The sequence below is a fragment of the Coenobita brevimanus genome, chromosome 112 (assembly GCF_032717465.1).
Source record: "Coenobita brevimanus isolate Jiangsu-jjx chromosome 112, ASM3271746v2, whole genome shotgun sequence".
In the NCBI taxonomy this organism is placed as follows: Eukaryota; Metazoa; Arthropoda; class Malacostraca; order Decapoda; family Coenobitidae; genus Coenobita; species Coenobita brevimanus.
In genome coordinates, this window is record NC_137065.1 from 414,017 (window position 1) to 429,410 (window position 15,394).

A 15,394-nucleotide genomic window follows, 5' to 3' on the forward strand; every position below is an offset into this window, starting at 1 on the left:
GACAGTATTGTGATACCAACTCTAACGTACGGAAGTGAAGCTTGGACGTTGTTGGAAGGACACAAGTCAAGAGTGAGAGCAGTGGAAATGAGTTATTTAAGAGGAGCTTGTGGAGTCACGTGGAGAGACAGGCTGACGAATGAGGATATAAAGGAGCGTTGTGGTGTTGATGTGGATGTGATAGGGAGCGTTGTGAGGAACACACTGAGGTGGTTTGGCCATGTGGAGAGGATGGAGGGTGAAAGACTGACGAAGAGAGTGTATGTGAGTGAGGTGGAGGGTGGAAGAGGGAGGGGGAGACCGAGGATGAGATGGAGGGATGGGGTGGAGAGGTATATGAGAGAGGGGGGTGTGAGTTGGGAGCAGGGTGGTGAAATGGCGGGGGACAGGGCGACTTGGAGGCGATTTGTTTGTGGCCACCCCAAACGGGATTGAGGCGTCTGGCAATAGATAGATAGATAGACATACATACAGTAGATAAAAATATCATGTTTCTTCCTAATGAGTGCCCATATTGAAGTTGCCTGTGGTGCAGCTGATGTTTTCTGTGGATTGGAGCCTAAACCAAGTGTCAGCACCAGCTGATTGCTTCCAAACAGCTTCAGGACACTTTGGAAGAAAGAAATCTCAGGTGTGTAATAAGATTTGTTCCAGTGTAAGTATCTCAGCTTGGTCTTTGACTGAACAGTACTGTATTTAACTGTGGCTGGCTTTCCAGCTACAGGTATTGACTGTTTGGCTGTTTATCAAGCTTCTTGCTATAATTCACTCTGATGGTATTACCTCCTTGAGTTGAAAGTAGGCAGCTATCAACTATCTAACTGTATCTTGTTATGTACAGTGTAAATATTATTTAGCAAACAGCAAATTGCCAGCTTCATTATCAACAGTTCTTGGTCCTTCATTCCTTCAAATAATACAATACTGTTTATTTAAGTACATTTGACTTGGTTTTACTTTAACCTTTGGAGTATTTACTCTAACTTGGACTAAAACTGCCACCTCCCCATCTTGAATGGTATGTTGTAACAGTATTTTAACAATGCAGAGCTGTTGCATTGTCTTATTGAGCCACTGAGCTACATGAAATATCAGTAAGCTACAAAAAGATGAAAATTCAGGCCAAGCGAATGTGAGAGAACAACAGGAGGAATTCACTAATGCTGATATCACATAAGCATAAATTCTGGCTACTACTGGATGACTATTAGCTGGAGGGAGCTTGAGGGGCCTGTACTCACAAAAGGTCAGAAAACTGAAGTACATTATCTTTCTGAACTACTGCCATGGCAGCTGAGTCATCAGGGTTGCAGACTATAAAACTGCTGGCCCATTACCACCAGGGTAAAAGAACTACTGCCATGGCAGCTGAGTGATCAGGGTTGCTGACTATAAAACTGGCAGCCCATTACCACCAGGGTTTGAATTCTGGTGCAGGCAGCTGGCATCACTACACTCGATGTCCATCCACCCTTAATGGGTTGGTTGGTAAAATAAATACCTAGGGGAGGTAACTGTGGCAACCTGGATGATACAGTGCCCTTGTGTCTGAGGATACTGAGAGAAAAACTTGCTACAGGCTCAGAGGCCTAAGTTACAAAGATGAACACTGCAGCTAAGGGCCCCATGGCATATGCCCCCACTTTTACCTATACCTTTATTGAACTTTGGCAAGACATAACTTTATGTACCTATTGATGTAAGCATATCTTTAAGACCATTAATGGGTTGCATCATATGGTAAAGCAGTTTATTTTAATTCAATAAATCTGTGCCACCTGCACAGCTTGAATAAAAATTTATGGGTGCTTGAAATTTGATGAGCTTTGTAGGTAAGACTGAGTCTTCCTGGTTACTGATCAAATTGATCCTCCAGTATGACAACCCTTGGCCATCAACTGGGCAGAAAAGAGGTTATAGACGGTGGGAGCAAGTTAGTGCAGCAGTTGCATCTCCAGGCTCGTCAGAATGTGAATCAGGTGGCCTGTAGGTTGAAATAGCCCTTCTGTAGCTCATCATCCTCTTCTCATAGGGTAGGAGGGAATTGAGGAACGTTCAAATAACCGGGCTACTCCACCGTCCGATATTATTTGTGCCACCACGTGAAGACGTCTTTCTTCAGCACCCTGCTACATGTGCGAGAGCGTGATGTATTATGAGCGAATACTGAAAGTAATTGTACAGGCTTCTACGTTTTCCATAGCTTGCTTCCCTGCCAAGGACTATTGTATCATTCTTTCCCCATTATCTGAGAATGCCTCGTCAATATATCGAGTAATTTTATCACCCTCACGCAAGCATAATAAAGCAACCTGCATCTGCCACGGTCTCCATGGTGATGGCGTGTTCAGGATCCTCATTATAACGGCCTAAGATATAGTAGTAAAGTCAAAATATATATATATTTTGACAGTGTTGTTAACAATGTACAGATTTACCTGGTTAAGAGCATTGTTTTACTATATGTCTCTTAAATGTCGTAAAACAAAGACAACTTCTTGTTAGCGGCGTTGGTAATGATTGGGGTTTATATTCCCGTTGACGTGGTAAGATATCCAAACACTTTATTCCCTCGTCGACATATTTTGGATATTACATTAATATATTACCCCTTGTATTGCATTATGTTTTACTGATATTGAAGCAGTTTGCGATCAGCAATATAAGAGCGAATATTAAGTTGTAGCAGAATAATTCGCTTAGGAACAGGTGTTAGAACGAGACTACACCCCTGGAAGTGTTGCCTACAGGTGGGTCTTCTTATTACATGTTGCCAGTTAAGTACTTTACTAGTGGTGCTTCATTTAGCAGTAATATTTAACGTTTAGTTGCATACCTGACATAATAATAGATATTTTTGAAAAGTTTAAAGACAACTCTATATATTTTTTGCTATTTCCTTGCCATTGATTTGTACTGAACGGCATACTGACGATTATTGCTAACCGGTTTAGCGATTTTTGTAAATCTCTGGCATCTCGACAGGGCTGAAGTGATGGGGGGGGGAGGGAGAGAGAGAGAGAGAGGCGGGGGGAGGAGACAACGTTGACAGGAGGGAGGAGTGACTCTTGCTGAGCAATAGTGGTTGAGGGAAAAGCAGATTTTTTTTTTTCTTTTTTGCTTGTCAGGTAAGGAGAGGGGTTGCCTTAGGTGTAGAGACGAGGAAATATCAAGGCAGACATGATGGCGACGGAGCGTCGCCTGAGGCTGCAATGATGTTCCTCTCTTGCTCGCTCTTATTACTTACTTGCTCACTCCGCGACACGAATTATATTACAGTTGACCACAGGTAGTTGTTATTAATTACATTTTAATATTGCAGATTGAATTGGTAGTGATCGTGGATATACTTAGTCATTTTGTTTTGTAGTGGCAGACAATTTAAAGAGGCAAACGATTGATGCTATTGATTGGATATTGAATATAGATAATGGTTGTAGAAGAGTGAGTTAAATGTGAGTATTAGGTTGCGCTGTACATTGTTTCAGGGTCTGGAAAATTTCCTCTGGTCACAGTACATTGCACTGTTTTTACTTTAACTTGATTTTCTTTTTATCGCTTATTTCACATAGCTCAGCGGTAGAAAACAAATACTATGGCTTTACGTCCTTTCCATTGCACTACTTCGTAACTGGCATCATATTTTACTGTGTAGCTAATATTACAACTCAAATAAAGATTGAGAGAGGGTAATTTTAGGCCGGTAGGATAAAAGAAAAAATATAGCAGTAAACCTTTATACAGTACTGTATTACACAGTATGTCAACTTTCTTCAATGACTTCTGGGGCGAGGAAAAAAAAAGAAAGTATTGTGGGGCCACATTAGCCTAGTGTGTGCCTGTGCTGGATGTTTGTTATGAGTTGCCCATTAATGGTGTGGTTTTTGTTTTTTGGTGGTGCATTGTGTGGCCTTGGCATTATGGTCATAGGTAGAAAGTTTTTGTTTCCACTGGTGCGTTATGGTCCTGATTCAGCCAGTCAGAGAGCTGGAAGTGGGTCTCATGTTTTCAGATTTGAAATCAGTTAAGATGGATTCCATTGATGACCAAGGATAACATTGGAAATTGGTAGTAGCAGTAGATGGGGCGTAGCCATTGTTTTGGTGCCTCGCTCTTTATCTTTTTCAGCCTTTCTTGTTATGCCGTGCGCTGATCACTTACTTTCTTTTCTCGTAGTTCCCACAGTTCATATATTGTCTTTCAGTTTTCAGTTACTTGCTTTTCATTATTTTCTTCAAACAGAAGTAGAGTTTTGATTATAGCTGTTCTGTTCTCTGGAAAAGGCTGTTGCAGTAGGTTATTCTTGAATCTCACATCACTTAACCCTTCACAATCCAGTGGAAAGTGTTCTAATGTTTCATTTTCAGATCAGCATATCGGACACACTTTTTCTTCATTATTGTATTTTTTTCTCCAGTGAGTTTGTTCATGCTCTGAACAGTAGCCTACTGATGAATCCCAGCCATTTTCGTAAGTGTATCTTTAATTTCATACTTCCTCTGCCTATACTATTCCAGTGTGGTCTTGCCAAGTACAGTACTGTATTTCTGCTTTCCAAATTTGTTTGTCAGTAGTACAATATTCACCTTTACTTTCAGTTTCTTTTCTTTTGCTAATCCTTCCAAATTTATATTTACTTTATGTAGATAGCAATTTATTAATTTAACTCAGCTTGTGCGTTAGTTTTCATATTGGTCCGAAAATATTGCCTTTACTAGCTTATTGCTTTGATCTTTCAAAATATATTTGACATATGATTCTGTAATTTATTTTGTATATATCTTGTCTATGTGTAATAACTGAAACGAGACTTAACAAATTAATCACTGGTCTAACCGAGATTTGATCTCAGGCCCTCGTGCTCCAAAGGTACACATGTTATCACTGGGCCAAAAAGAGGATCCCCACTTTGCCTCTAAGCAATGCATTTTTTTTTTTTTTTTTTTTTTTAGTAGACTCCATTATATATGAAGTTGATGTGCCAGTTTCAGTGCTAAGTGCACAACGTGGGGTATAATTTTGTGCTCAAAAGATTCTTTTATAAGCCTTGTTACAGTGTAAATGTATTTGCAGTAGAATGAATGCCATATAAAAACTGTCATCAAACATTTATGGTTACTATTACAGTGAGCAATGTCATACCCGGTACGTCTAGAAGTTACAAGACTGGTGGGTGATTCAGGTGAGCGTGAGTGTCAGGTGTTGGGTGTACTGCCATGTGGTGACACAACATCCATCCTGCCCCCTGTAGCCAGTGTCACATCAACACCAGTACGCACACCTGTATTTGTCATCCCAGATGCAGTTAACAAGCGCCCCAGGACAGCTGGTAAGTCAGTATATATGCATACATACACACACATATATATATATATATATATATATATATATATACATACACTCAATCCTCATAAATCGCGGCAATTTGAGTCTGGACCACTGCCATGATTTGTGAATAATAACTCTTATGTGAGAAATTAATTTGGGTCTGGACTTTGGCCAACCCACTCCCACAGCACACTGCCTATGCCTATCTAGGCACCATCAAACACAGACATACAAATTTAGGAATATTCAGTGCATGTATTAAACAGAAATAAGCAATGTTAAGGGATCTCACCGTAATCCTATGACGAAATTGCTTAAGTGAATGGAGTGGGGTGATGTTGGGAAGAAATTAGAACCTCTCAGCACTCGTTCTTTCAAAACTCTTTCGCCAGCTTTGAAAACTTCTCTCCCTTCTCAACACGACGAATGAGCTCCAAACGTTGACTGTACGACAACAGTGGCGGCTTCTTGATGCCATACTGCTTAGAGCTGTTCACTGGGGGGTCGGGAGGGGCCATGGCAGGTAGGAGGCAGGGGGAAGTTGCACAAAAAAGGCAGGTAACTCTCGTACTCCACGGCGATGGTCGGTAGTGTACAGACTGGCGGGACAAGATCAACAACAACGTGGCGGCATTAGTATGCACACTTGCCACCAGGGACGCGTGGTGATTGGTTGTTGTGTCTCGATTTTCAGTTTGAATGCCGCGGTTTACAGTTCTCCTCAGAAAAGGCCCACTTGGGTGCCTAGGTCTGCGATTTTCGTGACTTAACAGTGATTTAAGATTGGCAGCAGTCTGACGGCCACTTAGCCGTGATTTATGAATCCGAACATAGTGTTTCCGACATGGCCAGTTGGGTGGTCTACAAAATTAAAAGATTGGTTGGGTGGCCGGCTGGCCTCTCAGGCCACCTGTGGGTAACAGACCCTAACCCACCAGCTGAGCAGAAATGGCCATCCACGTCCTAACCGAACAGTCAGAGTCGTGGGGCCGGCTGATTGAGACATGGCAATGCTGTGTTCAGTGGTGGGTACTGCACATGTCCACTCATTGCCCACCTCCATTGGGGGTGGAGGAGGAGGGGTTTTCCTACATTTGTTAAGTGATTGTGTTAGCCAATAGACCACACGGGATTACTGTACCTCAGCTACTCTGCGGTCTAGTGGTTTACAATGCCTGTCCATCGTTCACTGGGTGGTAAGTACAGTACAATACTGTAGCTGTTAAAATTCTTTTTGCAACCTTCATCTTCATTGATTTTTTTTTGTGTGTGGATTTATGTTTGTTATGCATTGTTTTGTTAGTGGCCAGCATTGTATCAGATATTACCATGTGTGTTTTGATGTCTGAATAACTGAAAGGCTGAAGAACACCGCCAAAATAGGAGGGGTACTGTACATACAGGTAGGGTTTGAATGGTATTGTTCCGTATCCGGACATCATCCATATCCAGACATGCTGATGGCTCTGTTACACCTGATAATTGAAGGATTGCTGTACTACACAAAGTTAACTATTAAAATGATTATAGCAGACAAAGCATCAGACAGAAATAATATTTAACAAGTATTTCTATTACCAGGAGGAGTTTTGGGGTGTGGGCGTGTGGCTCCGTTGGCCCAGGTTGAGTCCACAAGCCACTTAGCCACACCAAACTCCCGACCGCGTTCCAGTCCTCACCTCCCCCGCCGCCGCCATGTCCGAGTTACTCCCTTGCCCACCCTCCCACACACCAGCTCACCTACAGAACCCTCAAATAACTGCCAGGATGGTGAGGGAAATGAGATTGTGGGGGGACCTTGCCCTCCACTGCGTCTCCCAAAGTGGAAAAGAGAGCGTGGGAAAGGCGATCAAGGTATTAAAAGTCAGGATAAAGATAAGGACAAAAAGAATGTTCCACTGTGGCCCAGCTGTTCCCTGGATACCGAGGAGCCCATCAGCTGCCCTCACTCCACCACCATCAGCACCACTACAAATGTCAGCCTTCAGAACTCAGCTTCACAGGTAATAAAGTGTGTTCCAGCACTCTTTCATTATCATCATCATTGTTGTCACCACCAACACCACCACCACCATCACCACTCCTACAGATGTTAGCATACAGAACTCAACTGCACAGGTAATATCATGGATTTAGATATTATTTGCTAATTATCATCATCATCATCATCATGTCAATCTTTGAAACTCATCTGCAACAGGTGATAGCATGGGTTTCAGCATTCAACATTTATCATCATCCTAATCATTATTGTCATCGTCATCATCAACCACTATCGTACGATTGTCATCCTTAAAATTCAGCCACATAAGTAACAAAATGGGTTTCATCATTTTTCTTCATAAAGTTCCATTTTATCTCCTTTCCTCCAGTTCAACTCCATTTCTGCTGAGTTAAATTTCTTGCTGTTATCTATAAAAACTACCTCCCCCAAATAGTGCAGAAGGTTGTGCAAGTAAGGTGGAGCAAGGATTCCGTGGGCTTGAGTAATATTTAAAAGAGTTTGTGACTCATTTCATGGAACATGTTATTGATGGTTCTCCCTCATTTGTGCTCATCATCCCTTGTTTTCCAGACCTTCTCTCACCCTATCCTTAGGTGGGAAAAAGAATAGGTTGATGATCGTTTAAGTGATGAGTGTTGTTATATATCACAGGACAGCAAGAAGCAATGGGCAGGAAGTGGTACAGTGCCAGCCATCAGTGTTGGTACCCACACCTCCAACAACACCCTACAGCACAAAATCAACAATTACAACAAGCACTTGGTACCTCCACACACCACCACCACTGACTTGTGAGTATTGCATTGTTGCTTTTATTGTGGCCCTGACTCATCTGGATGTGAACCCAGTAGGCTGCAGACTGAAGTTGCCTTTTTCCTGCGGAACACCTTCTCTCTTTAGGGGATAGGGAGGGAACTGAGGGATGTTTGTATAACCAGATAGTACCACCTGGTTTTATTCATCATATCAGTCTTTGGCATTGAGTACCGGTATTCTTGGCAGTGATTGTTGTTTGACTTTTATGGATCTAGGAAATGGAGAGAAGGTATGGGGTGCAAGGACTTAAGAGTAAATGCAGATAAGACAAAAGTGATGGTATCTAGGGCTGGTGGCAGTGCTGTCAAAGAAGAGGGAGAGTGGCCATGTGGAATTTGCTACAAGGGCATGGGAAGTAATTCCATCTTGTGGAGTGTTTGTGGTAAGTGGGTGCATAAGAGCTGTAATGGTATTAGAGGCAGACTGTGAGATAATGCTAATTTCATGTGTGCGGTGTGTTGGGGAGAGCATGTGGAGATTGCCAGGCGCGAAAGGATTGAACTTGCTGGTGTGGAAGAGTTTCGTTATTTGGGAGATATGTTATGTACTGGAGGTGAGTATGGAAAATATTTAGCAGTGTACAGGGCCGTTACGAAAATTAACCCGCCTCCTCTAAGGCTCTGACAGTGGCGAAAATGCTCTTGAAGCACATACAGTAATCCAGTGTTGTACTGCACTCAACCCTTTGCAGTGTGAGTTATAATTGTTTAACGCTGCACATTCTGTTCTTAATTGCGCCACGCCAGTTCCAGCATTGAGTTTGCACTCGGCACTTAATCCTTTTCACTCTAAATTCTAATTTCTTAATGCTGCACAACACTGTAAATTCCCATGTGGTCTAGTGGTCTGGTATTGCAATTTATTCACTGTTTCTTCACAAAAATGAGTACCTGCAGCATCCATTGTGATGAGTGTCTAGTCAGGATGGTAGTTAGGCGGTAACTGGGGAGGGGAGGACGGAAGGGACCGTGAGTAAACACAAATGTTTGGTGCCGCACGCCAAGTTCAAATTATGGGTGAAAAAAATCGGATTTAATTTTTTATTTATTTATTTATTTTTTATTTTTTACTTTTTTGGGCCATTTTGGGGTTTCAAAGGCCCGGGCCCAAAATGTCCGGGTAGTGGGGTGTCCGGTTATTCAGCATCCGGATGTTAAAGGGATTACTGTATAGCAGGATGTCTTCACTGCTTAATAATACAGTTAGTCTTCGAGTAACAGGCAGTTGAGTAACACATTTTTGTTCTGACACAGTCATCATAGTATGACAGGTCATAATCAACACGGGGAAAATCTCGAGCTTATGTGGGAATTGTCAGCTGGCCTGGTGACGCAATTTGAAAATCTTGCTCAGTGGCGTCCCCCGCCAGACTTGCCATGATTGGCCAGCTTACATCCGGGCACATCCACCTCCAACGATTAGGCCAACGCCATTGTTTCAGCCCTGGACTTTGAAGGATTCAACTTAGATGTTGAAGAAGGAAGTGCAGGAGCAGCAGCATTTCAACAGTGACAACAACAACATTGGGGGTGGGGAGTTGGGGGAGAGTGTTGAGGAGGCAAGCATCAACAGCACTCAGGTACCCAACCTGATTCATGCTATTTATTTTGTACAATAGTGGTGCAGTATTTCCAGTTTTCCTGTTGGAATGAAGTGTTGACAGGATCCTTTGTTATTTTTTTATAGATTAGTGTATGTAGTGGACTTCTTTAAAATGTTGTTTTTTAAAAATGTTCATAAATAGGAGGTTCCATAATTGTTTTTCATATCTTAGATTTTACAAAATATGAAGCATTCTTATTTAATCACCAAGCGCTGTTTTGCTAACGTGTATCATAGTTTATTGAATATCTTCTCTGTGATGTATATGAAGATTTGCTGTATACATGGTTGTTTGATTGCCAAATGCACCATGATTAACAAACATTCTTAATGCATAGTACTGTTTTGGCATAAGTTTTGCCTAATGCATATTTTATTTTAATTTACACGCTTAGAGGTAGATTATAATCATAGGGGGGTCAGAGGGGCAAAGCCTCCCAGTTAGCTTTCAGTGACTACATTTAGGCTTTGACTGTTATTTGTGGTTTTAAGTTGTATACATTTGAGTTTCTTTGGTTTGTTGATGTCATGTCCAGTCAGTGAGACTGGTAATAACCATGCTATTGGGGGCATTCAGGCGGCTTTCTGTAACACAGTATTGCCAAGTAGGTACTGTATATTTTGTATGTTCACCAAAAATTTTTTATCGAGATTAAATGGTAATCACTTTTTTTTTTAATTATTATTATTATTTTTTAATGTGTCCTACTCTGGGCATAGGCTTCACAGCCTGCTCCCAAGGCCCAGCAGTCCTCCTGCATACCATACACCTCTACATGTCACCTGAGTTGTGTCTAATACTGTACTAATATTATTTTCCTTGAGAGCTGTTTTATAAGAAAACAGCTGGAATTGTAGCATCACTGTCATTTGTATTTACCATTTTGTTTTTGTTAATGCTATTTTATTACCATTCATGTAGATAATTACAATACAGTTATGTCATTTTCAATGTTTTATCTGATGGTGGGCATAAGTAGGGGGTAATTTATGTGGGGCAAAATAATAAGAAGATGTAAAAGTGAGTTTTGGAAAGTGGCTAGACTACATTGTATTGATATGCATGCAAACATATTGTTTGAGTGATGTGGGTTTGAGTACCATGGTCCTAGTCCAGTCCATATCGTCTGTGTTACTCGAAGACTGACTGTACAAGCATCTGTCAGCTACTACCCTGTCCCTCAGAAGAGGATGGTGAACTGCTTGAAAGGGGCATCTTATACCTGCAATCCACCAGATTCGCATACAGATGAGCATGGGGCCACAACTACTGGTGCTGTACCATTCAGTCCCTTTTATGTACAATTATAGACTTGCAGAATATGTTTTTGTAGGATTAATAATACTGTGGAACAGGATTGATTGTCATTGATCATCTTTTTCATACTTAGGCTTTGAGATATTCTTCCACCTGTGATTAGTGTTGTCTTTGATTGTATTATAAAGAAGTGATGAAAACAAATGGTAGCCGTACTTTACAGGAGGAAATGGGTCAAGGTTGATTATGTGGGTTTCATGTTGAGTTTATGTAACAGAAGATATGAAAAAAGAGAAAACCATTTTTTAAAAGTGTTGATACACTGGTGATTTTTCCCTCACATAGAGGAGCAAGATTGAGTTGTTGTGGCAGGGGAACAGTTTGTTTATGTTTAAAGATAAGTTCAGTTAAGAGAGGGTTAAATGCACTGGAGTGTGATCATGTAGGTGATTGCCTGTTACTGTTTTATTATAACTTGTTTTAGATATACACTGTTTTATCATACATTCTGTTACCTATATTTTATTCCTCTTACTTCTCCAGGGCAAGCAGTTACATTACTGAGCGTATCCACAATCTGGTATCGGCCTTCAGTGATCGAGCCACACGGGTGAAGGCACACATCACCCGCCCTCCCTCACCCGATAGTCAGCCCTCAGATAATGGTTCGTCATCAGGCAATGTGGAGAGGATGGAGAATGAGAGATTGACTAGGAGACTGTATGTAAATGAGGTGCAAGGGGCTAAGAGGAGGGTGAGAATGTTCATGAAATGGAGAGAAGGGATAGTAGAGACATATTAGTGAGGGTAGTGTGAGTTGAAGGGAGAGAAGTTTGATGACTGGGGACAGGATGACATGGAGGTAGGTTGTTATGGCCACTCCATCTGGGATTTAAGTTTCTGGCTGTAAATAGATAGATTAAAGATAAGTAGACAGAATACTTTTCTAGTCATTTGACCACTGCCTTCCTTTGCAGAGGAAGATGTTGCAAAGAAAGATGATGGACGTCAGAGGCTGGAGTCACGTGGGGGCGACGAGGACGGGGAAGTATCATGTCAGTCGTGGTGTGATGGCGGGGGTCTTGTGGGGGTGACCAGCAGGCGGGCAAGGCTTATGCGACGATTCACCCATGCATGTTGCCCTCCCACATTGCCCATTCCCAGTGCCATGGAGCCACAGAGTAAGTGTGTACTCAAAGGATTTTGTGGTGTGTTGTTTATTATATTTCAGTGATTCTCCCATGTATCAGTTGGCATATTTTAATGCCTCTGGGCCAGTTTACATATGCATGCTTCCATCCCACTTTGCCCATTCCTTGTTCCTGGGAACTCTAGATTAAGTAGACTTTTCCTTTGTATCACATGGTACGATTTAAGATGCCTCCAGTATATCTTTCAGAATCTTTTAAGACTTAAAACAGTGGTAGATGGAGGCGCCCATCATCCACTCACTCAGTGTAGGGATGTCATATGGTCTCTACACTGAGTAGCAAGCCAGATAGTTTCCTGTACCCAGGAAACCATTTACTGCATTGGGTGGCAGCCATATAACCATATAGTCACTTAATCATGGCAAATGTTTTGGAGAGCCTTGGAGGGCCCAATACCTGCCCAGGGTCCCAGCCAGATGGGCAGATTTGTATGGCCATGTGGAATGTGAGAGGTGTGAATGAGGAGAGCAAGAGGGGGGAAGTGGTAAATGTGTTCAAGAGTGTGAGATATGCTATGATAGCCTTGTGTGAAACAAAGATGAAAGGGTGTTAAGTGGAGGAGTGGGAGGGTGTGAAATGTGTAAGATCGGGAATGAATGGGTGAGGAAGAGAGTTGCTTTGTTGGTGAATGAGGTGTGGCAGAGTGTAATGAGAGATTACAAATATGTCAGCTCGAGGTGTATGTACAGTATGTCAGGTTCAAATTTGAGGTGACAGTGGCGGTGATTGTAGCGTATGCACTGTGTGGTGACAAGTGAGAGAGAGAAAGACAGGTTTTGGGATGAGCAGGAGGAAGCAGTGAGTGAAATGCTCAGGAGCTATAAAGTGATCGTAATGGGGGATATGAATGGAGGAGTAGGCACTGGTCCTGAGGATGACATAATGGGGTAATGGAGTTCCAGGAGAAAATGATAATGGGAAGCAACTGAGGGATATGTGTCAGGAAAGGAGGTTGTGCATTTGTAACTCTTATTTAAAAAATAAAGATGCACATAAATATACATAGTATAGAGGGAACAGGGATCGCGTTGAAAGGAGCCTGATTGATTAGGTGCTCATAGAGAGGTCGATGCTGGGAATGATTGCAGATATGAGAGCCGTGAGTTGATGACGTGGAAGTCTGTCAGATCATAGATTGTGGTATACAAGATCAGGCTAAGAGGAGTGAGGTGGACCAGGAGAGAGAGGAGCAGTCAAGGAGAAAGACTGAAATTTGAGAAGCTGAGGATCAAAGAAATGGCAGATGAATACAAGACCAAAGTAGAGGAGGAGTTAGAATCAGTGAATTGGAATGATATGGATCTGGACAGCCTGTGGAATGCTTACAGGGATTGCCTGAAAGCTAAAATGGTGTGTGATGTGGCAGGAGTAACAACAAAGAAGAAAGGTACAGCATGATGGGATGAAGAAGTTAAGAGAGCAGTAGAGGAAAAGAGGAAGAAGTGGCTAGAGAGGTTACAGGACAGGGGTTCATTTGAAATAAGAACTGAATTTATTGAGAACATGAAGCATGTAAAGAGACTAGTGAGGAGGAAAAAGGAGGAGGTAAATGATGATCTAAGGAGAAAAGTGAATGCAAATTACTCTGAAAGTAGGAAGTTATTCTGGAAAAAGGTGCGGAAATGTATAAGTGACAGCTGAAAGAAATGTGAAAGTGTGAAGGCTGTAAGTGGTAGATTATTAGCCTATAGGGATGACATAAGGACCAGATGGAGAGAATAGTTTGAAAGCCTGATGAATGTGAATAGAAAGAGCAGAGAGGCTGTAAACATGATTGGTTTTCGGGGTGTGAAGAGAAGGAATGCAGATCCAGGAAACATGACACTCACACAGGTCAAGAATGCTGTGAATGGGAAAGCAACCGGGGTTGGTGAGGTGTGTGCCGAGATGATTAAGGCTAGTGGAGAGAGTGGAATGAAGTGCTTGTAGACATGTAAGAAGGCATGGATGAGTGAAACTGTGCCAGCAGAGTGGAAAAAGGCTGTGATTGTACCCTTGTGCAAAAATAAGGGTGAGAGAAGTGAGTGCAAGAATTATCATGGCATAAGTTTATTAAGTGTGGTAGGGAAGGTATATGGAAGAATTATTATAGAGAAAGTAAGAGAGATATCAGAAGTCCTAGTGAGTGATGAACAGGGTGGCTTTTGGAGTGGTAGAGGATGTGTGGATCAAATATTTGTGGTAAGACAGATAGTGAAGGCTTGTGAGGAGGACCATAAGGTGTTTATAGCATTCATGGATCTGGAAAAAGCATACAACAAAGTTTACAGAGAAGGATTGTGGAATGTTTTGTACATATATGGTGTAGATGGTAAGCTGCTAGGTGCTGTCAGGAGTTTTTATAATGGTAGTGAAGCATGTGTAAAGGTAAATAGGCATCTAAGTGAATGGTTCATGATCATTGTGGGCATGCAACAAGGTTGTGTGATGTTCCAATGGTTGTTCAACATACTGTATATGTGGATGGGGTGATGAGAGAAGTAAAAATGTGATCAGTGGAGAAGGAAATGGTGTTGGTAAGGAATAGTGATGGATGGAATCTCTCAAATTTGCTGTATGCTGGTGATGCAGTGCTACTTGCAAATACTGCACAAGAACTTGTTAGATTAGTGCAGAGTTTTGCTAGTGTCTGTGAGTGTCGTGCCTTGTGAGTAAATGTAGAAAAGAGTAAAGTGATGGTTACTGAGAGAGAAGATGACTCCCAGTGTGATGTTACAGTGAATGGAGAGAGACTGGAACTGGTGAGAGAGTTCAAATACCTGGGTACACTGATAGAAAAGAAAGGAAATTGAGCAAACGAAAGTAGAGTGACGTGAGGAAGGAAAGTAGGTGGTGCTATGAAGGCCTTGATAAGAAACAGAGGCTTGAGTGTTGCAGATGCATGAGGTTTACATGAAGGAGTGTTAGTGCCAACTTTAACATATGGATGTGAGACTGTGGTGTGGCATGAAAATGAAAAGTCAGGAGTAAGAGCAGTGGAGATGGGACTGCTGAGGAATGTATGTGGAGTACAGAGGGTGGATAGGATACGAAATAATACGATTCGTGAAAGATGTGGATTGAGGAAGTCTGTGGACACCAGAATCGAAAAGACATTACTGAGATGGTATGGTCGTGTGGAGAGAATAGATGACAATAGAGTGGTGAAAAAAGGTATATCTGAGCGAATTTGAA

At 41.9% G+C, this 15,394-nt stretch overlaps 1 protein-coding gene across 1 annotated transcript in view; it reads left to right on the forward strand.

The window, feature by feature from the left end:
- Positions 1 to 5,133: 5,133 nt before the first annotated feature.
- LOC145418032 (uncharacterized) overlaps positions 5,134 to 15,394 on the forward strand; it is a 42,309-nt gene continuing 32,048 nt past the window's right edge. The window contains exons 1-5 of the mRNA XM_080286565.1: positions 5,134 to 5,329; positions 6,913 to 7,331; positions 7,985 to 8,124; positions 11,553 to 11,674; positions 11,987 to 12,190. Of these exons, the coding sequence (XP_080142691.1) occupies positions 5,134 to 5,329; positions 6,913 to 7,331; positions 7,985 to 8,124; positions 11,553 to 11,674; positions 11,987 to 12,190 (1,081 nt within the window). The remainder of the gene's footprint in view (positions 5,330 to 6,912; positions 7,332 to 7,984; positions 8,125 to 11,552; positions 11,675 to 11,986; positions 12,191 to 15,394) is intronic.